This window comes from Sciurus vulgaris, assembly GCF_902686455.1.
Source record: "Sciurus vulgaris genome assembly, chromosome: 4".
NCBI classification, from domain to species: domain Eukaryota; kingdom Metazoa; phylum Chordata; class Mammalia; order Rodentia; family Sciuridae; genus Sciurus; species Sciurus vulgaris.
The window spans coordinates 34,433,221-34,456,627 of NC_136464.1; the positions used below are offsets into that span (position 1 = coordinate 34,433,221).

Here is a 23,407-nt window from a genome sequence, read left to right on the forward strand (position 1 = left end):
TCTATATCATTGATTGTATTATTTAGTTTTATAGTTTCTTTGGCCAGTTTTTGTTTGGAGGATCTATCCAGTGGTGAGAGCGGTGTGTTAAAGTTCCCCACTCTTAGTGTGTTTTGGTCTATTTGATTCTTAAAATTGAGCAGTGTTTGTTTGATATACATAGATGTTCCATTGTTTGGGGCAAAAATATTTAAAATTGTTATGTCTTTCTGTTTTATGCTTCCCTTAAGCAGTATAAAATGTCCCTCTTTATCCCTTCTGACTAACTTAGGTTTGAAGTTCACCTTATCTGATAGCAGTACGGAGACCCCTGCTTTTTCACTGGGTCCATGTGCGTGGAATGTTTTTCCTCATCCTTCATCTTTAGTCTGTAATGTCTTTTTGTATGAGATGGGTCTCTTGAACACAGCATATTGTTGGGTCCTTCCTTTTAATACAATCTGCCAGTCTGTGTCTTTTGATTATTGAGTTTAGGCCATTGACATTCAGGGTTATTATTGAGATATGATTTGTATTCCTGGTCATTTTGGTTGCTTTTGTTTTTTTACTTGTCCTTTGATTTGCTTTTCCTTTAGGGTAGTTCCTTCCTTTGCTGACTTGTATTGTTGCTTTTCACTTCCTCCTCATGAAGCATTTTGCTGAGAATGTTCTGTAGTGCAGGCTTTCTATTTGTAAATTCTTTTAAATTTTGTTTATTGTGGAAATATTTTATTTCATCGTGAAATCTGAAGTTTAGTTTTGCTGGGTATAGGATTCTTGGTTGGCATCCATGTTCTTTCAGAGCTTGAAATATATTGTTCCAGGCCTTTCTTGATTTTAGTGTTTGGGCTGAGAAATCTGCTGATATCTCTATTGGTTCCCCTTATTTGTAATCTGATGTTTTTCTCTCACAGCCCCTAAAATCCTATCTTTATTTTGTATGAAGTATTTTCATTATAATGTGTCTCGTTGTGGATCTGTTGTAGTTTTGTGCACCTGGTGTTCGGTAAGTCTCTTGTATTTGTTTTTCCATTTCATTTTTCAGATTTGGGAAATTTTCTGATATTATTTCATTGAACAGATTGTTCATGGCTTTGGTTTGTATCTGTGCCTTCCTCAATCCCAATAATTCTTAAATTCCATGTTTTTATGATATCCCAAGATTCTTGGAGGTTCTGTTCTTGGCTTCATAACATCTTCTCAGTTTGTTCAACTTTATTTTCAAGATTAAATATTTTGTCTTCATTGTCTGAGATTTGTCTTCCACAGGGTCTATTCTGTTGGTGATGCTTTCTATTGAGTTTTCAATTTGGTGTATCGTTCTTTCAAGTATTTCTGTTTATTTTCTTTTCAGAATTTCTCTCTCTTCATTGTTCTTTTGATTCTTGCATTTTCTTTTTTAACTGTCTACTGAAATGGTCATGCATTACCTGCATTTGCTCTCTTATCTCATTTTTTGCTTTGAATCATGTTAAGTATGCAGATTCTAAACTATTTTTCTGTCATTTCTATTGCCATACTGTCATTGGATTCTATCACAATAGCATTTTGGTTTGTTAGGGACACTTTCTTCCCCTGTTTTTTCATATTGTTTCTGTATATTCCCCTCTAGCAGTGAATCAGAGATACTGAAGTTCTCCCCCTGCAGGCTTATTACGACCCTGCAGTTTTCCACTACCTCTCCTTTGAATGGGAGATTAATACCAATAGCACCAAATACAAAGAATATGTAGCGCTGAACCAGATAGCCCCTATAAAGACTTTAACATTTTTAAAATAAACAGAATGAGTTTAGTTACTATTACAGCATTTCTAGTTGTGAACAAGAGGATGGGGAAGGGTGTAGGATGTAAGTGAGTAAATAGAGATACCTGTCAAAGGGCCTCCAGTCTCATGTAGGTGTCACAGAAAGGGAGCTTCCCTTCCAATGATGATGGCAGTGCCCTCGTGAATAATTCAAAATGCCTACACCATCCTCCAAAGAAGCTGGGGAGTCCCAGCAAGGGTGTGCTGAGTCAGCATGGAGGCAGGTGCAGAGTCACTCAGCAGTAGGGGGACAGGCGGGCAGGCTCAGCTGCTGGACTCCGACCTTGGTGTGGGGGTCAGGTGGGCTCAGCTGGGAGTTCTGATTTCACAGCCAGGAAAATGAAGCATCAGGATCACAGTCACATACATAGGGAAGAGGATGAAAGAAGTGTCACTTATGTGAAAGAGTACTTCCCCTTTGTCTCTTCTAAATAAATCTGGTACTGCTTTCTCTCAAGTGTATCTAGAAAAGGAAAAATCAGGCAGCCACTGAGAAATGTTTACCTAATTTAAAAAATTGTCTTCTCCAGGAGTTCAGAGGACTTTAGTATCAACTCTGGCTCTGAAACTCTTGTCATATTGGGTAGTCTGTAATCCCTTTGAGCCTTGGCTTTCTCATTTGCACGCTGTTGATAATACTTATTTATATTATGATGCTGTAAGAATTCAACCAGGTAATAACTGGAGAATAAAAGCTAACACTAGGAGATATCATTTTGCCCACATCATTGATGCACTCAAAGGCTGAGAAAACATTATGTTGGTGAGGATATATGTAAATTAGCACTTTCTCATGCTGCTGGCAGGATGCTAAACCGGTACTTGCAATTTGAAGAACAATTTGGCAGTATCTTTTAGAATAAAAATGTAAGCCAGGTGCAGTAGCACATACCTGTAATTGCAGCAGTTTGGGAAGCTGAGGTAGAGCATTGCAAGTTCAAAGCCAACGTCAACAGCTTAGTGATGCCCTAGCAACTTAGCAAGACTTTGTTTCAAATAATAAGAAATAAAAAATAGCTGGGGTTGGGAATATGGTTCAGTGTTTAAGCACCCTCAATTCAATTCCTGGTGTTTAAAATAGAAAAAAAGAAAAAAAAAAAAAAGAAAATGAAAGAAAGAAAAAGAAAAATATACCCCATGTGCAAACAAAAATTTCTACTATATTCTCATTTCATAGTTTTTTGTCACAAAGAAATTGTGCAAATTGCCTAAATCTTATCAGCAGCATAATAATGTATTCATATTATTAAGCATAAATAGTGTGGATATATGTGTCAACATAGGTCAATATCTGCATTGTTTTATTAAATACAAAATCAAAGCGCTGTAGAATACCTTTAATTTGGGTGAACATAAAGATAAAATTAACAAATTGCATAAACTTGTTGCATTCAGGTTTATTTGCCTTATGTGCATAGAGTAATTATGAAGGATCATATTCCCTGGAGAGATATATTATTATTTGATGGTGGCAGATGTGTCTGAAAAGTCCAAACTGGGTTCTGGGCTAAAGTGAGAGGGAAACTTGCTTTCCGCCATATGTTCATTTTTATACAATACCTTGTTCTATTTGTAATGGGGTTCTAAGTAATGTAATGTAAAATAATTTTCAGTGCTGGAAATCAAACCCGGGGTTTTGTGCATACTATGCAAGCACTCTAACACTGAGCTACATTTCCAGACATACATCTGACTCTTTTGTGTATATTCCTATGAGTTGTGACAAATATATGCAATGTTACAACCACACAACAATGAAGATATAAAATTTTGCTGGCATGATGGTCTACAACTGTAAGCCCTGCTACTCAGGAGGCTGAGGCAGGAGGATTGCTTACACCCAGCCTAAGCAGCATAGTAAATACTGAGTCTATTTATATAATATATTTATATAAATTATTTATATTTTATGTCTTAATTTTTTTATAATATATAAAATATATGATATATAATCATATATATCAATATTTATATATTTATATTTATTTATATGTATATATATTTACATATATATAATATTTTAATTACCACATAAAGTTTCTCTGTCCTCCTATTCAACCAATTGTCCTTCTGCACTTCCAGGCCCTGGCGACCATGGATCTGCTTTCTTTATCTATGGTTTTGACTTATCAAGAATGTCATATGATAGGATATGACCTAGAACACTGCAGAAACAAATATTTTATCTCTGGCTGTTTTATCTTCATTCACTCCTTCTCCTCTACTCTTCTTACATAGATTCAAATTTCTTTTTAAAATTTTATTGGTGAATAAGAATTTTATAGAAAGCATGCTTCATTGTGGCCAATTCATAATGCAGATAACATAATTTGATCAATTTCATTCCCCAGTACCTTCTTTTGCCCTCCCCTCCCCTCTTCCTCCCCCTGAATTCCTCCCTATACCCCACTGGTTTTTATATTTTCTTGTATCTTTTTTTTAATGTACAAGAATATGTTTTATATTCCTTTTCCTTGGCATGTATTAGTAGTTCATTCCTTTTTATTAGTGAATAGCATTGCATTACATAGAGTACCTTGATTTTTTTGTACACTTATAAGGAGATGGATAGTTTTGATTTTTTTCTAGTTTTTGTTTATTAAACATGAGCAATATAAACATTGTGCACACACAGAAAGACTATCTAGTTATGCAACAAATCACTTTCACAGGAGATTAAAAAGCCAGATGAGTCTTAGTGCCTGAGTTTGGGACAATAAAAAAACACATTAAAGAAGGTAAGAAGGAAAGACTGGCCTGCATCACCCCCAACCCCAACTCTAAGCCATGTGGCAGAAAAAGATGCCCCTGCATGGGGGAGGGGAAAGGAATTGAGTAGGGGCCTTGGACCTGAAACACTGAGGATGTACATATGCTCAGCTAGAGTAGTGCATCTGGGCACTAGTGCATTACCTTAAAACACCTGATACAGTGATTTCCTCTGGGAGAGGAGGTCAGAAAGGGTAGTGTGTGACCCTTCTCCTTTCATACATTTCTGCACAGAAGGAAGGGAAAAATAAGTAGAATTACACATGAAATAGAAGGTCACTTGGTGTGTTCTGGAGATGAAATGAGACTCATGACTTCAGAGACATAGCAACAAATTGCCATCACATTTATGTTGAGTGTAAAACAATGTGTAGAAGGTAGAAAAATGATAGGAAAGCTCGTGCTTTCAGGCAATTTGTTCTGTTGGGGAGGGAAGACTAAGCTCAATATATGCTCAATATATGCTTATATATGTAATAGGAGAACAAATTCATACTTGATTCTGAGTTGGAAACATGCAGTACAGAGACTATCCCAAATTTTCATTTATTTTTATGTTAACACACAAAACAGGGGCATGAATTGTAACCTTAATGTTTGCTTCCCCCCATGATTGATCTCCACAGTATCCTACTATGGTTTTCAGCGGCCTGATGCTATTTCTGTGTCTTAAATCTATATATCTAGTAACTATAGGTGACATTCATCCAAACAACTTTTTTTTGCTTTATATATTTTTTTCTTTTTTCTTTTCCATGCTGGCTACTGATTGCAAGCCTCACACATGCTAGGTAAGTGTTCTACCTCTTGGCTACATCCCTGTCCTGCCAAGGAGATTCTCTAACACTTCCCCTTTCCACACTCTATGCTTATCATTTTCAGAGCCAGCATGTCCTTTTGGGATCCAATTTTACTGAAATTATTTACCCAAATTGAAAGTTGAAATTGAAACCAGAAATTAATCATGATTATTATTGAGATCATCTGGAGGAGAAATGCCCTGTATTATCACATGTTAATCATTTTTCTGTTGTACCTGAATGACACATGAACAACTCAACATTAGGTAATCATTGGTACTTGGGGTCACCCATGCTAGTGTACCAGGGCACAGAGAATAGCAGATATCTTTGTACATTGTCCCATACTCTAAAATTAACACAGGGTATTGTCTGGATCCTGTGGGTATGGGGAAATGTGAGAAGAAGGCAGAGAAGGCATCCTCAGTAGGGGAAGTATGTCAACAGTGTCCGAGAGGAGAGGACTGTCGTTGAGGACCCAGAAGCAGCCAGACAGTCAGGTACCTGTGTGGCAGAGAAGCAAATGCAAATGTTTTGGTATCAAGTTTCTTAATCAGAGATTTCATGTTGAAGTGCTATACAATAGTGGTCAAGAATAAAGGGAGCTCTATGAGAGCCATGTCCTTTTCCACACATGTCTGTATTCCAGAAGAGAAAAAAACAAAGACAGTAGTTACTCTTTATGTGTAACTGTGACATGATGATGAGTGCAATTCTAATAAAATACACAGTAATTGGTGTTGAATGATTGGATGAAAGGAAGGATGAAGAAATGTATGGAAAGATAGATAGGTATATGAGCAAAGGATGACAGACTGCTAACTATCTAATATTTCATCTTTAAAAAATACATATTTACATATATTTCACTATTTTTGACCCCCTCAATCCACAGTTTATCCATCTGCAACAGAGTAATAACTTACAGTATTGTATCATGTGGTTCATTTTGTCTGCAATGCCCTTTTGTTATACAACCTAAGTACCAAGGTCAAATTTCATTTCCTCTTTCTACTCTTTGTGATCCTCTCAAGCAATAAAATCTTGCCATCATTAGTTTTTCTCAACATAACTTTCATGTTCTCATTGATACATCTCATCTGTACATACTTATTTCCATTTTTTTGTTTATCTTTCTGTTGTGTGGAAATGTGAACTTGAAGAGAGGTCTGTCCTTCTAATTGTATCTACAATCCAGGCATAGAGCAGGCATTGAAGTGACAGAATCAAGGACAGAGATTCCATGGTCAGTCTTCAGGATACACAATGCAGGTGTGGTGATCCAATTTGCAAGACACATGCTCATCACTGGAAGAGGTATGCTCTATGATTATTTCAGGGTACCTGAAATACCTTGAAATTTTCCATGTTTCCATCACTTAACGGTATTGGGGGGGACAGGTACAGGGGATTGAACTCAGAGGCACTCAAGCACTGAGCACATCACCAACCCTATTTTGTGTTCTATTTAGAGACAGGGTCTCACTGAGTTGCTTAGCTCCTCAACAAAGCTGACTCTGGCTTTGAACTCATGATCCTCCTGTCTCAGTCTTCAAAGTTGCAGGGATTATTGGCATGTGCCACAGTGCCTAGTGTCTCCATGTTTTCTAACAGAATTTCTGGCAATCCTGATTGAGAACTACTATCCTCTTTCTGTGATACATTCCCTCCTCAAAATACTCTCCCTTTTCTTCTCTTCTATTCTGTCCCTTTTGAGGCAGCTCAGCTGTCATTTACACTATGATAGTTTCTTCTCCATTTTTTGTTTCATAGTGGAGTATGAAATGATGCAAACCTGCCATCTTCTCATACGGACTTGCCTCTACCCCAGTGTTCTGTGCTCCCTGCTCTCACAGGACACTAGTTCTATTGCATCACAATGGACTGATTACTCATCTGATTCCCTGATTGGGGAGCAGGCTATTGGTGTTGTTCTCTGCTACAGGAGACTTCTATTTTCACAGCTGAGCCTAGGATATGTGCAACACTACCCAGAAGACAATCAAGTTGTGAAGTGGGATCACTTCTTCTGATGAATGAAGAGAACTTTAATGCGTTTTACCTTCTAGGGGAAATCGTTGATACATCTGTGATGTATATAAATGAAGGACATAAACACTTTATATAATAGCTTCTTAATTTGGAAGAAATTTTCATGTTAAAAATTTAAAGTCCCACTATTATGACCCATAATTGAGGATATCATGAGCAAGGGAAGTGCACCAGCATTGGAGTATGCTCCTAAGAAACAATCTAGTAGAACTAGGGAGGCATCACATAATTTCCAACCAATCCCAGAAAGATTTCTAGTCCTCTGTAACACATGGAAATGAGTTTCTATTACCTGATGAGGAAGTCATGAAGTAATCACTTTTCTTTTACTTTTTTATTTATTTATTTATTTATTTTTTTGGAAGTGAAAAAAATTATTTCAGAGACGTTCTAGGGTATTTAGGCTAGAGTGAAGGGAAGATGTATAAGTTTCATTTCAAACCAGCATTCATGTATTAATTATGAATTATGTAATTGACTAAAATGTATTCAATCCAATGGTAACCAATTTTTGCATTTATTGTAGATCTTCAATCAGTACTAGAGGTTAAATATTCAACACCAAAAATGAGAATAACCTTACAGATACCTACCAATGTAATGACTGTGAAATATATTCTCTAGTATTGCTTTGAAAGTATATTGCTATGTTGTTAAGATGCATTCCAACTACATCTAAGTGTATTTATCTGATATTCAGTCACCTTTAGGGTGCACTTGATTGTCACTGCTCCTCTTATGTGTTCCAACCAATTAAACACCAGATACCACGTGTCACAAAGCAATCAAAAACTGTGAGACAACAATTGTTCTCAGTATTCCAGTGACAGGAGAATGTCCGAGAGAGAATTTAGTGCCTACATTCTACCAGTGATTGTATTTATATCAAATTCAATTCTGTATCATGGACAGAACTGGACATCATTTTGAATGCCCAGGGAGAAGGATACTTTGAAAGGAGATAAACACCAGCTGAAAGTCTTCATTTGTCTGATGCATAATATCTGAAACTTAACAAAAATTGTTTCATATCTCAAAGATACCACAAAGTAGTCACAGAGGGAAGGAAATGTAAGAAGACCCACAGCAGGGAACATTTCTAACTTAATTATAAGCATTATCCTGACAACAGAGTTTCCTTTTTTCTTACCAGAATTAGAGTTATCAGAATGGGAAAAGGCATCTGCAAGAATTCACTTGCTACATAAAGGGGCATTTATATAAGGAACCTGATAGATAATCCCATGCCAATTTATGTGCTGTGCCAACCACACTCCATGTTCCCTGAAATCCAGACTCTGCACCACAGCTCCATTGTCTCCTTCTGCCATGCCCTCTTCACTTCTCTCGCCATCCTCCTGATTATAGCTGGTGGCACAGAAGTTGGAAGAGTGAAGCTTCTCTAAGGCAAACAAGAGGGGCACACTAGGAGCCTCTTCCCCACATCCCTGGGGAATTCACATCAGTCATCACCTGTGGTCAGAACTCTGACATGTGTGTTTCACTAGGTGCTGGAGAACACCTCTCTCTTTGGTGCTTGGTGTCTCTGTCCCAGCACTAAGCACACCATCCTCAGCGATTACCAAATGATTGTAAATAAACTTCAACTGTTGATTGTGCTTTTCCTGGGAATATTTGTTTTATTTTGTCAAATATTTACCAGCATATGCAGTCATACTGAATCCAAAATGAGTCACAGTAATTTACAGTTGGCTAATACAGACTGTGGTAATCCTAGGATCAGGAGAAATATCTATATGGTATGGTACACACTGCTGTCAGTTGACCAGAGGTCATATTATTTACCTTACTCCTTCTTTGCTTAAAATTTTCATTTATGAGTCTCTTTACTTCTAAGTCTCATGAGGTCACTTATTTCCTAAAAAGATGAAAGTTAAAACTATTGTGGTTCATTCCTTCTTCATCTCTCCTTCTTCAAATCATAGATATGATGAGGAGGTAAAGTAAATATTATTTTGAAATATGAGACTTTAATCATGAAAATGAAGATTATATGCTAAATCTTGAAAGTATGGAAAAATGGAAAGTACTCAATTTGCTAATGCTTTGGGCTATTGTTCTAGTCTTAGAAGCAATCATAGAGAGACTACATGTATTTATGGTAAATAAAACAAATATTTACTTAGCACATTAATAACTATATATATTTTTTTATTTCCAGAGAAGCAGAAAATTAAAAGGAATTGGAAAAACAGGGACATTTCATGCTAGATCTTATAAGCCTGAATCAAGGGTCTGCAAATTACCCCTTTTGCCAAAAATTTCAGTGGACTCAATCTTGCCTACAAACCCCTTATGAAGTTAAAATAGTGAACTAGCTACTAGTGCACAATAATGAAGTAACACACAGAGATATGCCACCATTATGGTGATCCAGTGGGAGGCCACTGCTACTTGGTCAAGGGAACAAATACCACAATAAGAGGAAAATACAGACTGAAGTGACACTCAAAGTTGAAGTCATGCAGTTGATGCATCAACTGCCAAAATGTGATATGTAGAAGTTATTCCAACGAGAAAGCCAAAGTTTAGTACCGAGAAGGTGATGCCACACGGTATTGTCAACAAGACTGATAATTAAGTACTGAGTACAGGAGAAAATTAACATAACACACACACACACACACACACATATGCACACACTCATGCACACACACACACACACAGTATATATATATATATATATATAATTTTAAAACAGATTTCTTGCCTAGCATTAAATTGATAATGCTTTTTAACCTCCAGATCACCTGTAGTGTGTCCAATGTTTTCTAAAGCAGCCCCACTAGCAAGATGTAAACCCTCCCAAAATGTGTAATAACTAGAGAGAGACAGTCTTTCATGGTAATGCCAACCTCAGGTTCTTTTCTGAGCTCATGGAGTTACTCTGAAGGCTTAAGTCAAAATAAAATTAGTTCAAGTGGTACATTTACAAACCAAGGTTAATATTTTGACCTATTGAAGTGAAGTTGGAGATTGAACAGTTACAGGCATGTAGCTTATCATAGTTGTTAGGTTAAATCAAGTTTGTTGAAAGAAAACTTAACTATGTGGAATGCATTCCACACCAGAGATTGAAATATTCATATGATTTTGTGGTATTACTAGAGTAATGTCACAATGATGGCAGATCAGATGTCAGAAATTTGTCTCTAAAGCATATCAACCACTGACTATGTGCAATCAATCTGGAGAAATTATTTTAGGGCTCCAAAATCTAGGCAAATATGTGCATCTTCCTGGCAACTACTTGATGGAGAAAGTGTCTGACAGATGTCAGTACATTGGGCATCTTACACAAAAGCTAACATTTCTCACACCCAGCAATATGGGAGGCAGTGTGGGGGATAGTGTACTGTTTCTGTGCAGATTGCTGGCCTCCAACTGTGCAATGGGGACTTTTTTCTTCAAACATCAATGTTGTGACTTCTTTTTCCTTTGTAGTACTGGGGGATAGAACCCAGGGAATTCTCCCACTGAGCTACATTCCAACACTTTTTTACATTTTATTTTGAAACAGGTCTTCCTAAGATGCACTGACTCCCCTCAAACTTGCTATCCTCCTGCCTCAGCCTCTTGAGTCTCTGCGATTACAACTCCTAAACCATTGGGATTACAGGGGTGGGTCACCATGCCCTGCTTAAGTTATGACTTTGATTGCTGGTGGACAGGAGCAGACATTATTTATTGTTTAAAAATCATGGACACAGGCAATGTTCTTAGAATCACTAAGTGAAGAATTTTAAGAAATAAAATGAATTCATTTACTTATTGGGTGTAAAAATGTAAGGAAACATTTAACAGGTCTCCAATTGGCTATAGACATAAAGGGATAGAAATTCAATTGATCACAGATGAAAATAAATACATTTCTTGAAATGTTATATTAATTGTATCAATGGAAGAATAAAAATAATTTATTTTTTGAATTAACAGATTCCAAAGTTTTAAATATCCTATAAAAATTATGCAGTGAAAAAAGTCAGTAATAAAGTCCATAAATAGCTAAAATAAGTATTTGACAAAAACCACGTCTCAGGAGATCAGATATCAAACTTACTTGACAGAATTATTTGTATTCTGAAAAGTAAACTTGAAAAAAAACACAAAATCAATGTGTGAAAAGGCCAAAATATCAATTGTGGAGAAAGAAATTAAAGAGAGAAACCAACAGATATTCCAAAATTAAAAATACAATATATAAAATAATTTATTCAGCACAAATGTTCAAAAGCAGACTTCTATGAAGGAAAGACAGAAGACCAAACATAAGGATAGAACAAGAGCAGTATCCTTGTATGAACACCATAAAGAAAAAGGAACAAAAGAAAGTGAAGAGAACCAAGGGGATTATGGATGTCCACCTACTATGGCAAGATATCCTTAATGGAAGTCCCAGAAAGAGAAGAGGGACAAGGCAGCTTCTGTCTGAAGAAATAATGGCTGAAAACTTTAAAATTTAAGGGAAGTCATGACTCTACTCAAGATGGAAATTAAACTCCAAGTGGGATAAAGCCTAAGAGACTCATATCAAGGCATATTTTAAATACACTTAACAATCAAAAACAGAAACTGTTGAAAGTAGAAAGAAGTGACTCATCACATAGAGGATCTTCCATAAAAGTGACAGCTGTTATTTCCTCTGAAATTATGGAGGGCATTAATCTGTGGCAACATGGATTTAAAGTGCTGACAGGAAAAGTGTCAATGAAGACTTTTCTGCCTGCCAACACTATCCATTCACAATATGTGGGAAATTAAGATATTTCAAGGTAAGACAAAAGGTAAGGCAATTCATCATGTGTACAACTTTCCTACAAGAAATGTTATGCAACTCAGCTTTGTTGCTGAAACAAAAGGAATCTGACATAATTTTCCTGTGTCATATAGAAATACACCAGCAAAACCCACCATTTTTTATTCCATGAGAATGGGATCCCATTTAGAATAAAATATATTCAGTGTTTGTATAATTATATTAAAATGGATTCTACTCTCATGTATAACTAAAAAGAACCAATAAAAAGAGAATAAAATGCAAAAAAAAAGGAAATAAATCACTTGAAAATTAAGAATTAGCCCTGATGAATTGTAGCTCTGCCAATGAATTTAAATATCAATAACATTCTACTTTGTATTTAACCCATTTTTGTTTTCTCTATTATATCAATGAATTTAATTAAAAAAAATTAAAGACATATGCTATGGGCACAAAATGAAAAAAGTCGTAATTTATGACCAAAAGAAGACAAGGAGAAAGTACTCTGTTGGATCAGAGCAGAATAATCTGTATGTACTTGAAAACTAACTGAGAATCGTTTCAAATTAGATATTTGTTAATTGAGGATGTTAACAGTATTCCCCATGGTAACTACTAAAAAATAACTTGAAAAATTATACAGAGAAAAACCAAGGGGGAATCAAAAAGTGCAATATAAACAAAGTGATCAAATAAAACTTGTCAACAGAAGAAGAAATATGGAAAAAAGTGTAAAAGTCATGCAGAATAAGATAGAATTGCAGGAGAAGAAAATTATTAATATCATTAAGCCCTACAATTGGAAAAGTATTAGGCACACCATTAAAAAAAGCTATAGAAGTAATATGCAGTGTAAAAGAGACTCACTCATACCAAACACAATTCTGTTGAAAGTTAGAAAATGAATGATTTCCTGTGCAATTAGTAACCAAATAGGGAGATGGCATAGCAATATCACAAAATCCATATTAATAAATACTTGTTTAGAGGTCAAATGATTTTCCGATATGCAGATGATAACACAAAATAAAGTGGGGGTGGGGAATAGAAGTTCATTGGATTAGACAAAGGGGAATGAAGGAAAGAGAAGGATTGGGAATAGGAAAAACAGTAGAGTGAATTAAACATAACATTCCTGTGTTCACAAATAAATAGATAGTCAGGACAAGATTGGGACCTCCTTAGAATAATTTATACTCCATGTGTATATAATGTCAAAATACACTCAACTGTCATGTATATCTAAAAAGAACAAATTCAATATAAAATATATTTTATATTAGAAATGAGAATATTTTATATTAGAAAAAAAGGTAATGTACCTACAACATACATTATAATTGTATAGGTAACAATCAAGGGAGCCTGAAACTGTAAAGTAAGCATTGACAATGGAAAATAGAAGTGGGACATTTCAACACTCAACTTTCTATAAGGTATTAAGCATCTGGAGAAATGTTAAAATTTAAATACTACCAGTTATCAACTATAACTAACACATAACAGAACACTTTTCTTAGCAATTATACAATACACATTTAACTGAGGTACACACAGAATTTTCTCCAGGATAGACCATATGTAGATGAGGCATAATTCTCAAGTATTTAAATATTAAAATCATGTATTTTCTCTGATCAGTGTGGAATGAAATTAAAAACCAGCAACACAAGGAAATGTGAGTGTTAAAGAACATACTCTTAGACAACCAATAGGTTAAAGAAGAAATCACTAGGAAAACTAGAAAAAAGTAAAGATAAGTGAAAATGAAACTCAACGTAAAAAATAATGGTACGCAGGAAAACTCAGTCCACAGAAGAACATTGAGAGCAGTGAATCTATGTTAAAAAAAGTAGGATGTGCCAATTATAACTCCGAATTTCTGAAAAACTTAGAAATCGCAACTGCTTTCTACAAAGACGATGATGTAGTTATTAAGGAAACATGGCAGTAGGTGTGTACCAGTTTCTCTCATCTTGGAGAATTCTAGGTTGTTCAAGCTGAGGTTGGAAGAATGCCTCAAACTTGATTCTATGAAAATAAAAAGTAAAGAAAGAAAAGCTCAGTTTTCAGTTGTATCAGCTTTGTTACACAATATTGCAATTTACTTGTGTAGAGCAATGCACTTCAGTAAGCTAACTTGATGTGCACAGTAACTACTGGTGTCAGCCTACACCCTGGTGAGGATGGCCTTTCAGTCAATGAAACAGTGCCTGGGACCAGGCATTGCATGATTTAAAACTAGATGGGCTTGCTATTAACTTATTATGTGACAGGGAACAAAAATATTCTCATTTTGTGTCTCACTCTACTCATCTATAAAACGAGATTAAGTGAGGGAAGTCCAATTTTTTTCAAGTTGCATGATTGCTTTACAAACTCAGTTTACAAAACTGTTTCTCAGTTTATCAGGGAACAGACACAATACCATGTATGATTTCTGTCCTGCATGATGACAAGGAGTTTCCCAGTCTAGAGAAGTTTGACCCTGCCTTCTTTCTGCATGCAAGTGACACCTTTGAGGACAATGACTACTTCATGGCTTTCTCAGCAGGCAAGCAAGCTCTGTTTTCATTTCTGCATCAATACTCAAGTGAGACCAGAGCAGGCTATGTATGGAGACTACTCTGGGCTATAAGCACAGCCTTTTCTTGGAGGTCAGAGGCACTATTACCAATGTCCAGGGTGTTAGTTATTTTTCTCAGTGGCTTTGAGTCTCCACCCACTAATTCTGCTTCCTGAGCCTGCAGAGATTCTTAGGCACTCCTAGAAGTCCAATTCTAAAAAGACTCTTCTCATTGAACCTGAAAAGCCAGTTCAATCAATAGCATTACCAAGATTCTTATATGTATCAATACCAAACTCACATCCAGGGATACAAATGTGAATAAGAAACAGAACTTCCCTCTCAGAGAGAGGAATATGAATTAACAGTCAATGAAACAGTAGTGTGGCCAGTGCTATGCTACAGGCTGGCATGGGAGTCCGAGGAGAGGAACTCCTGACTGGCCTTTTGGAAGCAGGGAAGAGAAGTTAGAGGGTAAAGGAAAAATTTTTAAGAAAGTAACATTTAACTATTTTCTCTTACTTTTTAACAGTCTGATAGAAACAGGTGACACACACCCAAGAATGTTAGTTGAAAAGTTTAATGAGGAGGCGGGTGTTTGATAAGTTCTCTGTATTTGTTAACTGGCTATGGAAAGCTGAGGTTGGGCACCATCTTGAGGAGGCCACACTGCAGCTTTCTGCTGCAGGAGCCTGGAAGATCATGGCAACATTGCCATAGTGCTCCCACGAGTGCCTATGAGTAGTCTAGAGTGTATCTCGTAGAGCATGATTGAAGCAGACACAAGGAATTTCCCAGGGGGATTTACAAAGGGGAATCCAACTCATTTTCCCTTTGAATCTGGCAGCTCACATGACCAGCTTCAGAGAGATGGGAAACTGAACAGGAGGGTGTGTACACACTCAAGGACTCAGTTGGGAAGTCTTTGTTTGTGGGCAGCAGAGTTTGTGGATTGACTCCTCTCCTACAGGAGCAGAATTCTTGGGAGACCCCAGACTTCCAGTCTCCCAGCATAAATCATCATTTTCTAGGTTCTAAGTGTGTGTTGGTCTCATCGTTCCAGGGAAGGTATCACCCAACAAAACCACAGAGGCCTTATTAGACTTAAGACACAACTTTGGAATTCCCTTCATTTTCTTCTGTAGCAGCTCCACCCTGGGAGTTTCTCAATCATGTCTGTCTAGACAAACTTCCACCTACAGTACTGGCAATTCCATCCTACCTTGTACTAGTGAGAAGGGAAGCTGAGAGTTACAACTGCTTCAGGTTTATGCCACTCCAATTGACAGATCAGTGAGCAAGCAAAAAGAGTAAGGGGTTAGTAAATTTCAATACTTTCATTTTCTATTCCTCTTTCTCTCTACTTGGTCTGGAATCCTAGAGCCCATCTCTCCTACTGTGACCAACCTTAACATCCTCTGAGATTTTCACTTTGACCACCCTCTTGGAAATTTTGAGCCAGAATCCAGCTTCGCCTTTGTCTTGTGTTTCTCTCTTTTTTCAAAGAACCCTCCCCTCAGGGTGGGGAACAATGTGCTGGGGAGATATGTTGATTAATTTTAGACTGCCACTTGATGGGATTAAGTGATACACAAGAGCCTAATTTCTGGGTATGTCTGTAAAGTGGTTTTCAAATGGCAATACTCTGCCAATGCTCATGCCAACAGACATGGACTGAGTCACACCACTGGTTGTCCTTGTTCTGCAGACTGCAGATCACTTACCATGGGACTTTTCTTTCTCCCAAAGATATGAGTCAATTTCTCAAATAAGTTCCTTGTCACCAGTATATCATCTATCTATATCTAGCACTTTGATTCTCTCTCTCTCTCTGTTTCTTTCTCTCTTTCTCTCTGAATACTACAAATCCAATACAGGCAAAATATCACTGATATTTCCTTATGAAATAATCGAAAGTTGACTCAGCCTAGGTTTCTAGATTTTAAATAGTTTCTTTTAGGATCCTTCAGGCAGTCAGGCAGGGAGGTGAGTGACTGTAATCCCAGCAACTCAGAAGGCTGAGGAAGGAGAATCATGAATTCAAAGTAAGCCTCAGCAATTTATAGAGGCCCTAAGCAACTCGGTGAGAACTTTCCTCTAAATAAAATATTTTAAAAAGGTTTAGGAATGTTGCTCAGTGGATAAACTCCCCTAGAACAACCCTCTGTACCCCAAATAAAATAAAATCCTAAAGGACTATCTCTAGTACATTTTAGTCTACTGTGCTGTGTTTAAGAAATTGCATTCCTTGCTGAATATTGATCCATGGTGTGAACTCTGTTTTTTTTTTTTTCTTTGAAATCTGAAACTATCTTCTCCTTCCATTAAATACTAACAAATATATCAGTATATCATTACCTGCCAAAAAACCCTTAAAAGACACAGAAAGAACTACCATCACATGATTAGGAAAGTTTAGTTTTATAGCCAGATGGCTCTGGGGTTCCCCTCCTTGTTCTGACATGTGAATCCAAACACAATACTTAAGAAAAGTCTGTCTGAATTATCTTGGTAGTAATAATGTCATAGTCTTTATAATGACCTCACATCCCAAAGCATCTACATCTTAATCCTTGAAACCTATGAAACCATGAATTTGGTACTTTACATGATAAAAGTGATATTGTAGATGTGATTATGTCCAGGGTCATAACATGGATAGATTCTACTGTAGTATGCAGGTGTGTTCAATTCAATCAACAAGGTTTTTGTTGATTGCATTGGGAGTTGGTAGCAGACATTGAACCCAAGGCTGCTTACCCACTGAGCCACATCCCCAGCACTTTTTATTTCTCATTTTAAGATAGAATCCCTCTAACATGCTTAGGGCCTTCCTAAATTGCTGAGGTTGGCCATGTACTTGTGAACATTCCACCTCAGACTTGCAATCCAGTGGGATTACAGGCTTGCACCATCACACCTGGATTCAGCAAAGATTATATAAAAGAAAAATGAGAAGCTATGAGGGGGTAGCAGATGTGGACACTGAGGTTGAATTAATGTGACAAAGGACTCAGAAGCCAAGGGATGCAGGCAATCTCTACAAGATGAAAAATTTAGGAACATGTATCTCACCTAGAGGCCCAAAAACAACTATACTAGTTGACAGACTCAATTTACAACAGTGGAGATGATATTAGATCTCATCCCCAGAAATCTAAGATAGTTAATGTGTGTTGTTTTCAGTCATTATATTTGTGTTACTTGTTGAGGCAGTAATGGTGACTCATTACAAGTACTATCTCACAGAATTATGAGAAAGAGTAAGTAAAAGGAAAAGAGGAAAGGGCTAAAGGAGGGCAGGGGAACCAGAGGTGAATGATGGGGAAGATGGTGGTGAAGGGAAAATTATAAATTTTGGTAAGATGATTAGACTAGCAATATTGAAACATTGTTCTGTCAGGTATAAAGCTGCCTATTGTTCCACACTTCTGTAAACACCTCATTAATGTATTTTTTTTCCAATGAAAATTATTAAAAATGGAAACAATATAGTTTTCATGTGCATTTTAATTTTTAATCTACTTCCATATCTTTTTTAGTTGACAAGTAGTGATCACATATATTTATGAGGTACATTGTGATATATGTACACATGGAACGAAGACTGATCAGAATAATAAACATAGTCATTATCTCACACATTTGTCCTTTATTTATGGGCAGGATATTTAATACCTCCCCTTTTAGGAATCTTCAAGTATGCAAGAAATCATTATTAATAATAGGGACCATGTTCTGCACTATATCTTCAGAACTCATTCCTCCTGTCTACTCTAAACTTTGAAACTTTAACTACCTTCTCTTCTTTCTGCATCCACTCATACTCTTACCATCCCAAGTTCTAGCAACCATTACTTATTACTAATCTAAGAGTTTCTTGTTTTTCTATTATTCAAAAATTAAAATCATGTTACTTTATCTTGCTGTGCATGACTTATTGCACTTCCCATAATGTCCCCCAGATTCTCCTTGGTTTAAAGTGATGGCATACTGAAAAACCACATTTGTGTTAAAATGCAGAGTGGGTAATGCAAGTGTTGGAGTAAGGGAACAGGAGCACACCTTTCTGAAAACTGAGGACACTCTCTCCAGTGGGGCTGGATGTTCACTGGAATTCAAAGGAATGAGGTGGGGAGAAGCAGGTCAGAGGAGATATGCCTGACAGGGAAGGTGGTGGAGCATGCTCCAAAGAGGAGATTCCAGAGGACAGCACAGCAGCAGCCAAAGGACACTGCTCTTCTTCAGACAGGAATGAAGCAGATCTGGTATGCAGGTGGCATAGAGATAAGCCCCCTGGCAACTGGTGTGATATCAAGATCCTTTGGGTCCACCACAGATTTCAGGTGAAAGTTCTGTAAGATGGTGGTCAGGAATAAGAACAGTTCCATGCGGGCCAGACCTTCTCCTGCACAAACCCGTTTTCCTTAAAAAAAAAAAAAAAAAAAAAAAAAAAAGTGAGAGAGGGTAAATTCTCCTTGAACACTATATTTCTGTCTGGTCCTAGAAAAATGTATTGACAATTCATAAATTATTGGATGGATGGATGGACGGATGAATGGATGGATAGATGGACCAAGAATAATTATAGGGTTGTTGTCATAGATCAGTAGTAGAGTTGCCTAGTTCATGTGAGATACTGGGTTGGATCCTCAGCACAACATAAAAATAAAATAATTTAAATCAATAAAAAATTAAAGTTATTGTGTCCATTAACAACTAAATTTTTTAAATGAGTAAATATAAATGACAGCTGATTAGAGAGAAGGATGAACATGCCTGTTATCCACTTAATAATATATCAGCACTGCTCATTCCATCAATACTTATTGAGCATCAGCTTTCTTCCACGACATACATTAACCATACCACATTAAAACTGTTTTTTTTTTGACATTTCATGTTTCCATCAATCTTTTCCCAGAAACACACTCTGATTACTTGTGTTCCCTGTTCCCAGTCTGATTTTCATGATCTCTTCTCCCATTCTTCTGATCCAATGAGCCTCATCAGCCTTAAACATAGAATGCAGTTTCAAGCTTTATCTCACTCTGCTCCTTTTGCCCAGGATCCACTTCATACTTCTCTCAGATCCTAGATCAAATGTTATTTTCTTTAACACTGTTTGTGATTCCACCAGGCTCTAGAGTCTTATCCTCTTTGGTTTTACTCAGCAGTGAAGTTTGTATTATATAAATCATTACTCACTATTTTTCTAACCTTCTGAAATAGGATTTTCATTAAGGAATGGCTAATCTTTGTCATATGAGTATCTGTAGTGCAAAACCTAAGAGCAAGACTGAAGTGTCAAAGAAACATTTGGGCCATATATGTCAGAGATTCAGCACATCAGGGGTGAAGATTCCTCTGTTCCAAAAATGAAGTAGATGTAGGGAAATCAGGGTGCTCTGGTGTCCTAAAACCATAATGTGCCTCACTCACAAGGTTTGCTGACCGTCATTCACCAGTCAGAAGGCTCTGGCATCCTTAACCAGAAGCAAATATCCTACTCCTATGGTCAATTGCCTCTGTAAAAATGCCCATGCCCTGTCTCGCTTTAGCTCATTTTCTTTGCCTCTTATAAGGGAGCTCTAGTGTCCTTTCTTCTATTTGAATGCCACTCAATCCATTTGATGCCTCACTATGTGGTATGAGAGAACAGGCAGGAGGCATTTTCTCCCTCTGCCATCATGAACAGCCAATCCTTTATTCTTTCTCCCACAAGACTTGTCATATTGGATTACAACAATCTCTTCAACAGTCTGCTTGGTTAACTGAAGTGTGGGACACATTTGCTGCCCTATTGTGTGCTGGGGATACTTACCATACCCAGAGCACATCAGAGGAATGAGAGCCACCCCATGGAAGGTACTCACCAAAGTTGTGTATTTAGATACTTTTCACAGGGAAGATGAGAAGAGTTGAGATGAATTTCATCTTCTGAGAAGTGTCTGAGACACAGTATTGTATTTTGAGGCATGACTCAATAGACCCTCTCTGTAGTTTTCATACTTTGGAAGAAGTAGGTCAATTAACCCAAAGCCGCATTAGGAGAACCCAGAAATGATGTTGTAGCCTGATCTTGGACAGTGTATGAGCACTAGGAGTGTTGCTCTTGACCATGTGCAAAGAACATTTCTACCAGCTCCAAAATGAGCATTATGCAGGTTTAACTGATCCCATGAAGGTGTCTGATCCACTGAACTCCCAGTGGAAATAAATTTCTATTACCTGTTGAGAAAGGCATGAAGTAATCACTCTTCTTGAATTTGCCACTCTTATCCAGGAAATGGGCAGGGTCAAATTTCTGTGGGTTGGGGAATTCTTTGCTGTCATGTAGCACAGAAGTCAGTGATGTTATTATGCTTGTTCCCTGCAATGAACACACACAGATAAACCAAAGAAGACTTAGAGCTTAGCCCAAACATTATGATCTATAGATAAGAAGCCCTTTTCCAAAGAAGAGCAGTTAACCAAACAAGTAATAAAATGCAAGTTTAATGCCAGTGACTAGGACATTGTTAAAGTATGCCCAGTAGCATTTGACATAGGGAGTACTTGAGTACTTGAGCACCAAACTTCCTTTTCTCTTCATCATCATGTTTGGATGCTGATGTCTGCTCTTCATGAATACTCTATTTTATAACTTCAGTTTTCACAAATCTTGTATAGGATTCTGCTTTAAAATGGGTCTGTGGCTTTTTAAATATCCAGGATAGTTTTATAAGACCTTTCTAAGATAATAAATAGTACAGCAGAAGCCAACTTAATGTATTTAACATTATTACAAAATTTGAGATTTCTGAGAACTCTGGGGGATCTTTCCGAATACAATATGGATGATAAGTTTTGAAAAAAGTATTTTTCAAAAATTTGTTGACAAAATACTCCAAATGTTCCTATTTGCTGAAAATCAGTATGCAAAAATGTTTATTTTTCCCATATTTTATTGGTTCACTACGATTATACATATTACTGGGATTTTTTGTTTTAAATTCACATTTGCACATAATATAACACTGTAACTTAGTCAGTGTCAATACCTTGTTCTTCCCCTTCTCTCACACACCAAACTCCCCCTGGTCCCTTTTGTCTTCTTCATTGATCTTTATTAAATTTTAATGATACACCCACAGATTTTTTTCCTTTTTCCCTCCTTTTTCTACATGTAACTGTAAGCATGTGTCCCTTGACTTTCTGAGTTTGACTTATTTTGCTTAAAATAATGCTCTCAACTTCCATCTCTTTTCCTTAAAATTATGTAATTTCATTTTCTATGGTTGAATAAAACCCCATTGTGTATATGTACCATGTTTCTTTATTCTTTCATCAGTTGAAGGATATCCAAGCTGGTTCATGTATTGACTGTTGTGAATATTGCTGCTGTTAACATGGATATGCTTGTATCAGTTTATTATTCTACTTAAAGTACTTAGAATAAATGCAGTGGTGTATTCAATTATGCTTGGACCCTGAAGATACAAACGTTTCTTGAGAATGTAAAGATCGATATAATATCAAAAATTGTATCAATTGAGCACTTTTCATACAGAAACAAATAGGCTGCACATGGTCGCCTGTACTTATAGCCCTAGATGCTAAGGAGGTTAAGGCCTAAAGATTGCTTGAGCCAGGAATTTGGAGCCAACCTGTGAAACATAGAGAAATCTTGTCTCAAAGAAGGAAAGGAAAAGAAAGGAAACAATTACATGATCATTTACTCCAAGACATAAATATTTAACTTGAAATCAATCACCAATTTAATTGTAGGAGCAAAAACTATTAGAATTCTTGAAAACGTGTAAGGGCAAATTGTGCAATTGGAGCAGGGAAAATATTTTTTACATAGCAAATAAATGGCAAATTATAAAAGAAAATATTGATTCTGTTAGTTTATCATAAAGTCATAAAATTATGGAATAATATTCATCTTAGGTAATTAGTTAATGGAAATTAAAATATAATCAAACTCACATTGTTACACAAATGTTCATATTGCTTATATTTAAAAAGCCAAAAACCAGAAACAACCAAAATTATCCAAAGCCTTATAAGTGAATAAAGTATTTAAGCTATTCTTTGAAATGGAACGCTATTTAGTAATAAAAGGAATGAACTACTAATACATGTGAATGAAAATGAATCTAAAATGTATTCTTGTATAATAAGAAACAGAATTATGAAAACATAAGGGATACCAGTAAGGTATAGGGAGGGGATTAGGAGGAGGAAGAGGGGAGGGGAGGGGAGGGCATGGGAAGATACTGAGGAATGAAATTGATCAAATTATTTTATGTGCCAGTATCAATTGAGCACAATGAAACATTTTTCTGTACAATTATTGAATGCCAATAAAAATTTTAAAAATTTGTATCAATAAGAAGAGTATTGGAGAAAAAAAAATGAAGGTAAACAGCCAGAGATAAATGATTTGATTATGTGGTGTTCTATGTCATATTCTATTGTATGACTTTCTTGATAAATCAGAACCATAGGTACAGAAATCAGTAGAGAAATTTGGATGAAAATGTTATGTCCTCGTGGTGGTTGACTGGAAAAGGAGGATGAAGAAACTTTATGAGGTGATGGAAATACTATATTCATAGAAAAGTATCTCTCTGTGATTCTTAGGCTGCTTTCAAACTTGTGGGCACA

The 23,407-nt window shown here is 36.5% G+C and overlaps 1 protein-coding gene across 2 annotated transcripts in view; it reads right to left on the reverse strand.

Moving 5' to 3' along the window:
• Positions 1 to 23,407, reverse strand: part of LOC306660051 (cytochrome P450 2C18-like) — a 132,983-nt gene that overhangs the window by 75,455 nt on the left and 34,121 nt on the right. Inside the window, exons 8-9 of one of the 2 annotated variants that reach the window (XM_079138131.1) lie at positions 20,984 to 21,125; positions 18,801 to 19,178 (exon numbers count right to left, since the gene is read on the reverse strand). The exons of the other annotated variant lie outside the window; for it this stretch is intronic. Coding sequence (XP_078994257.1) covers positions 18,997 to 19,178; positions 20,984 to 21,125 — 324 coding nt within the window. The 3' untranslated portion in view covers positions 18,801 to 18,996. Of the gene's footprint in view, positions 1 to 18,800; positions 19,179 to 20,983; positions 21,126 to 23,407 lie in introns of those variants that run through there. 2 annotated transcript variants of the gene reach the window in all.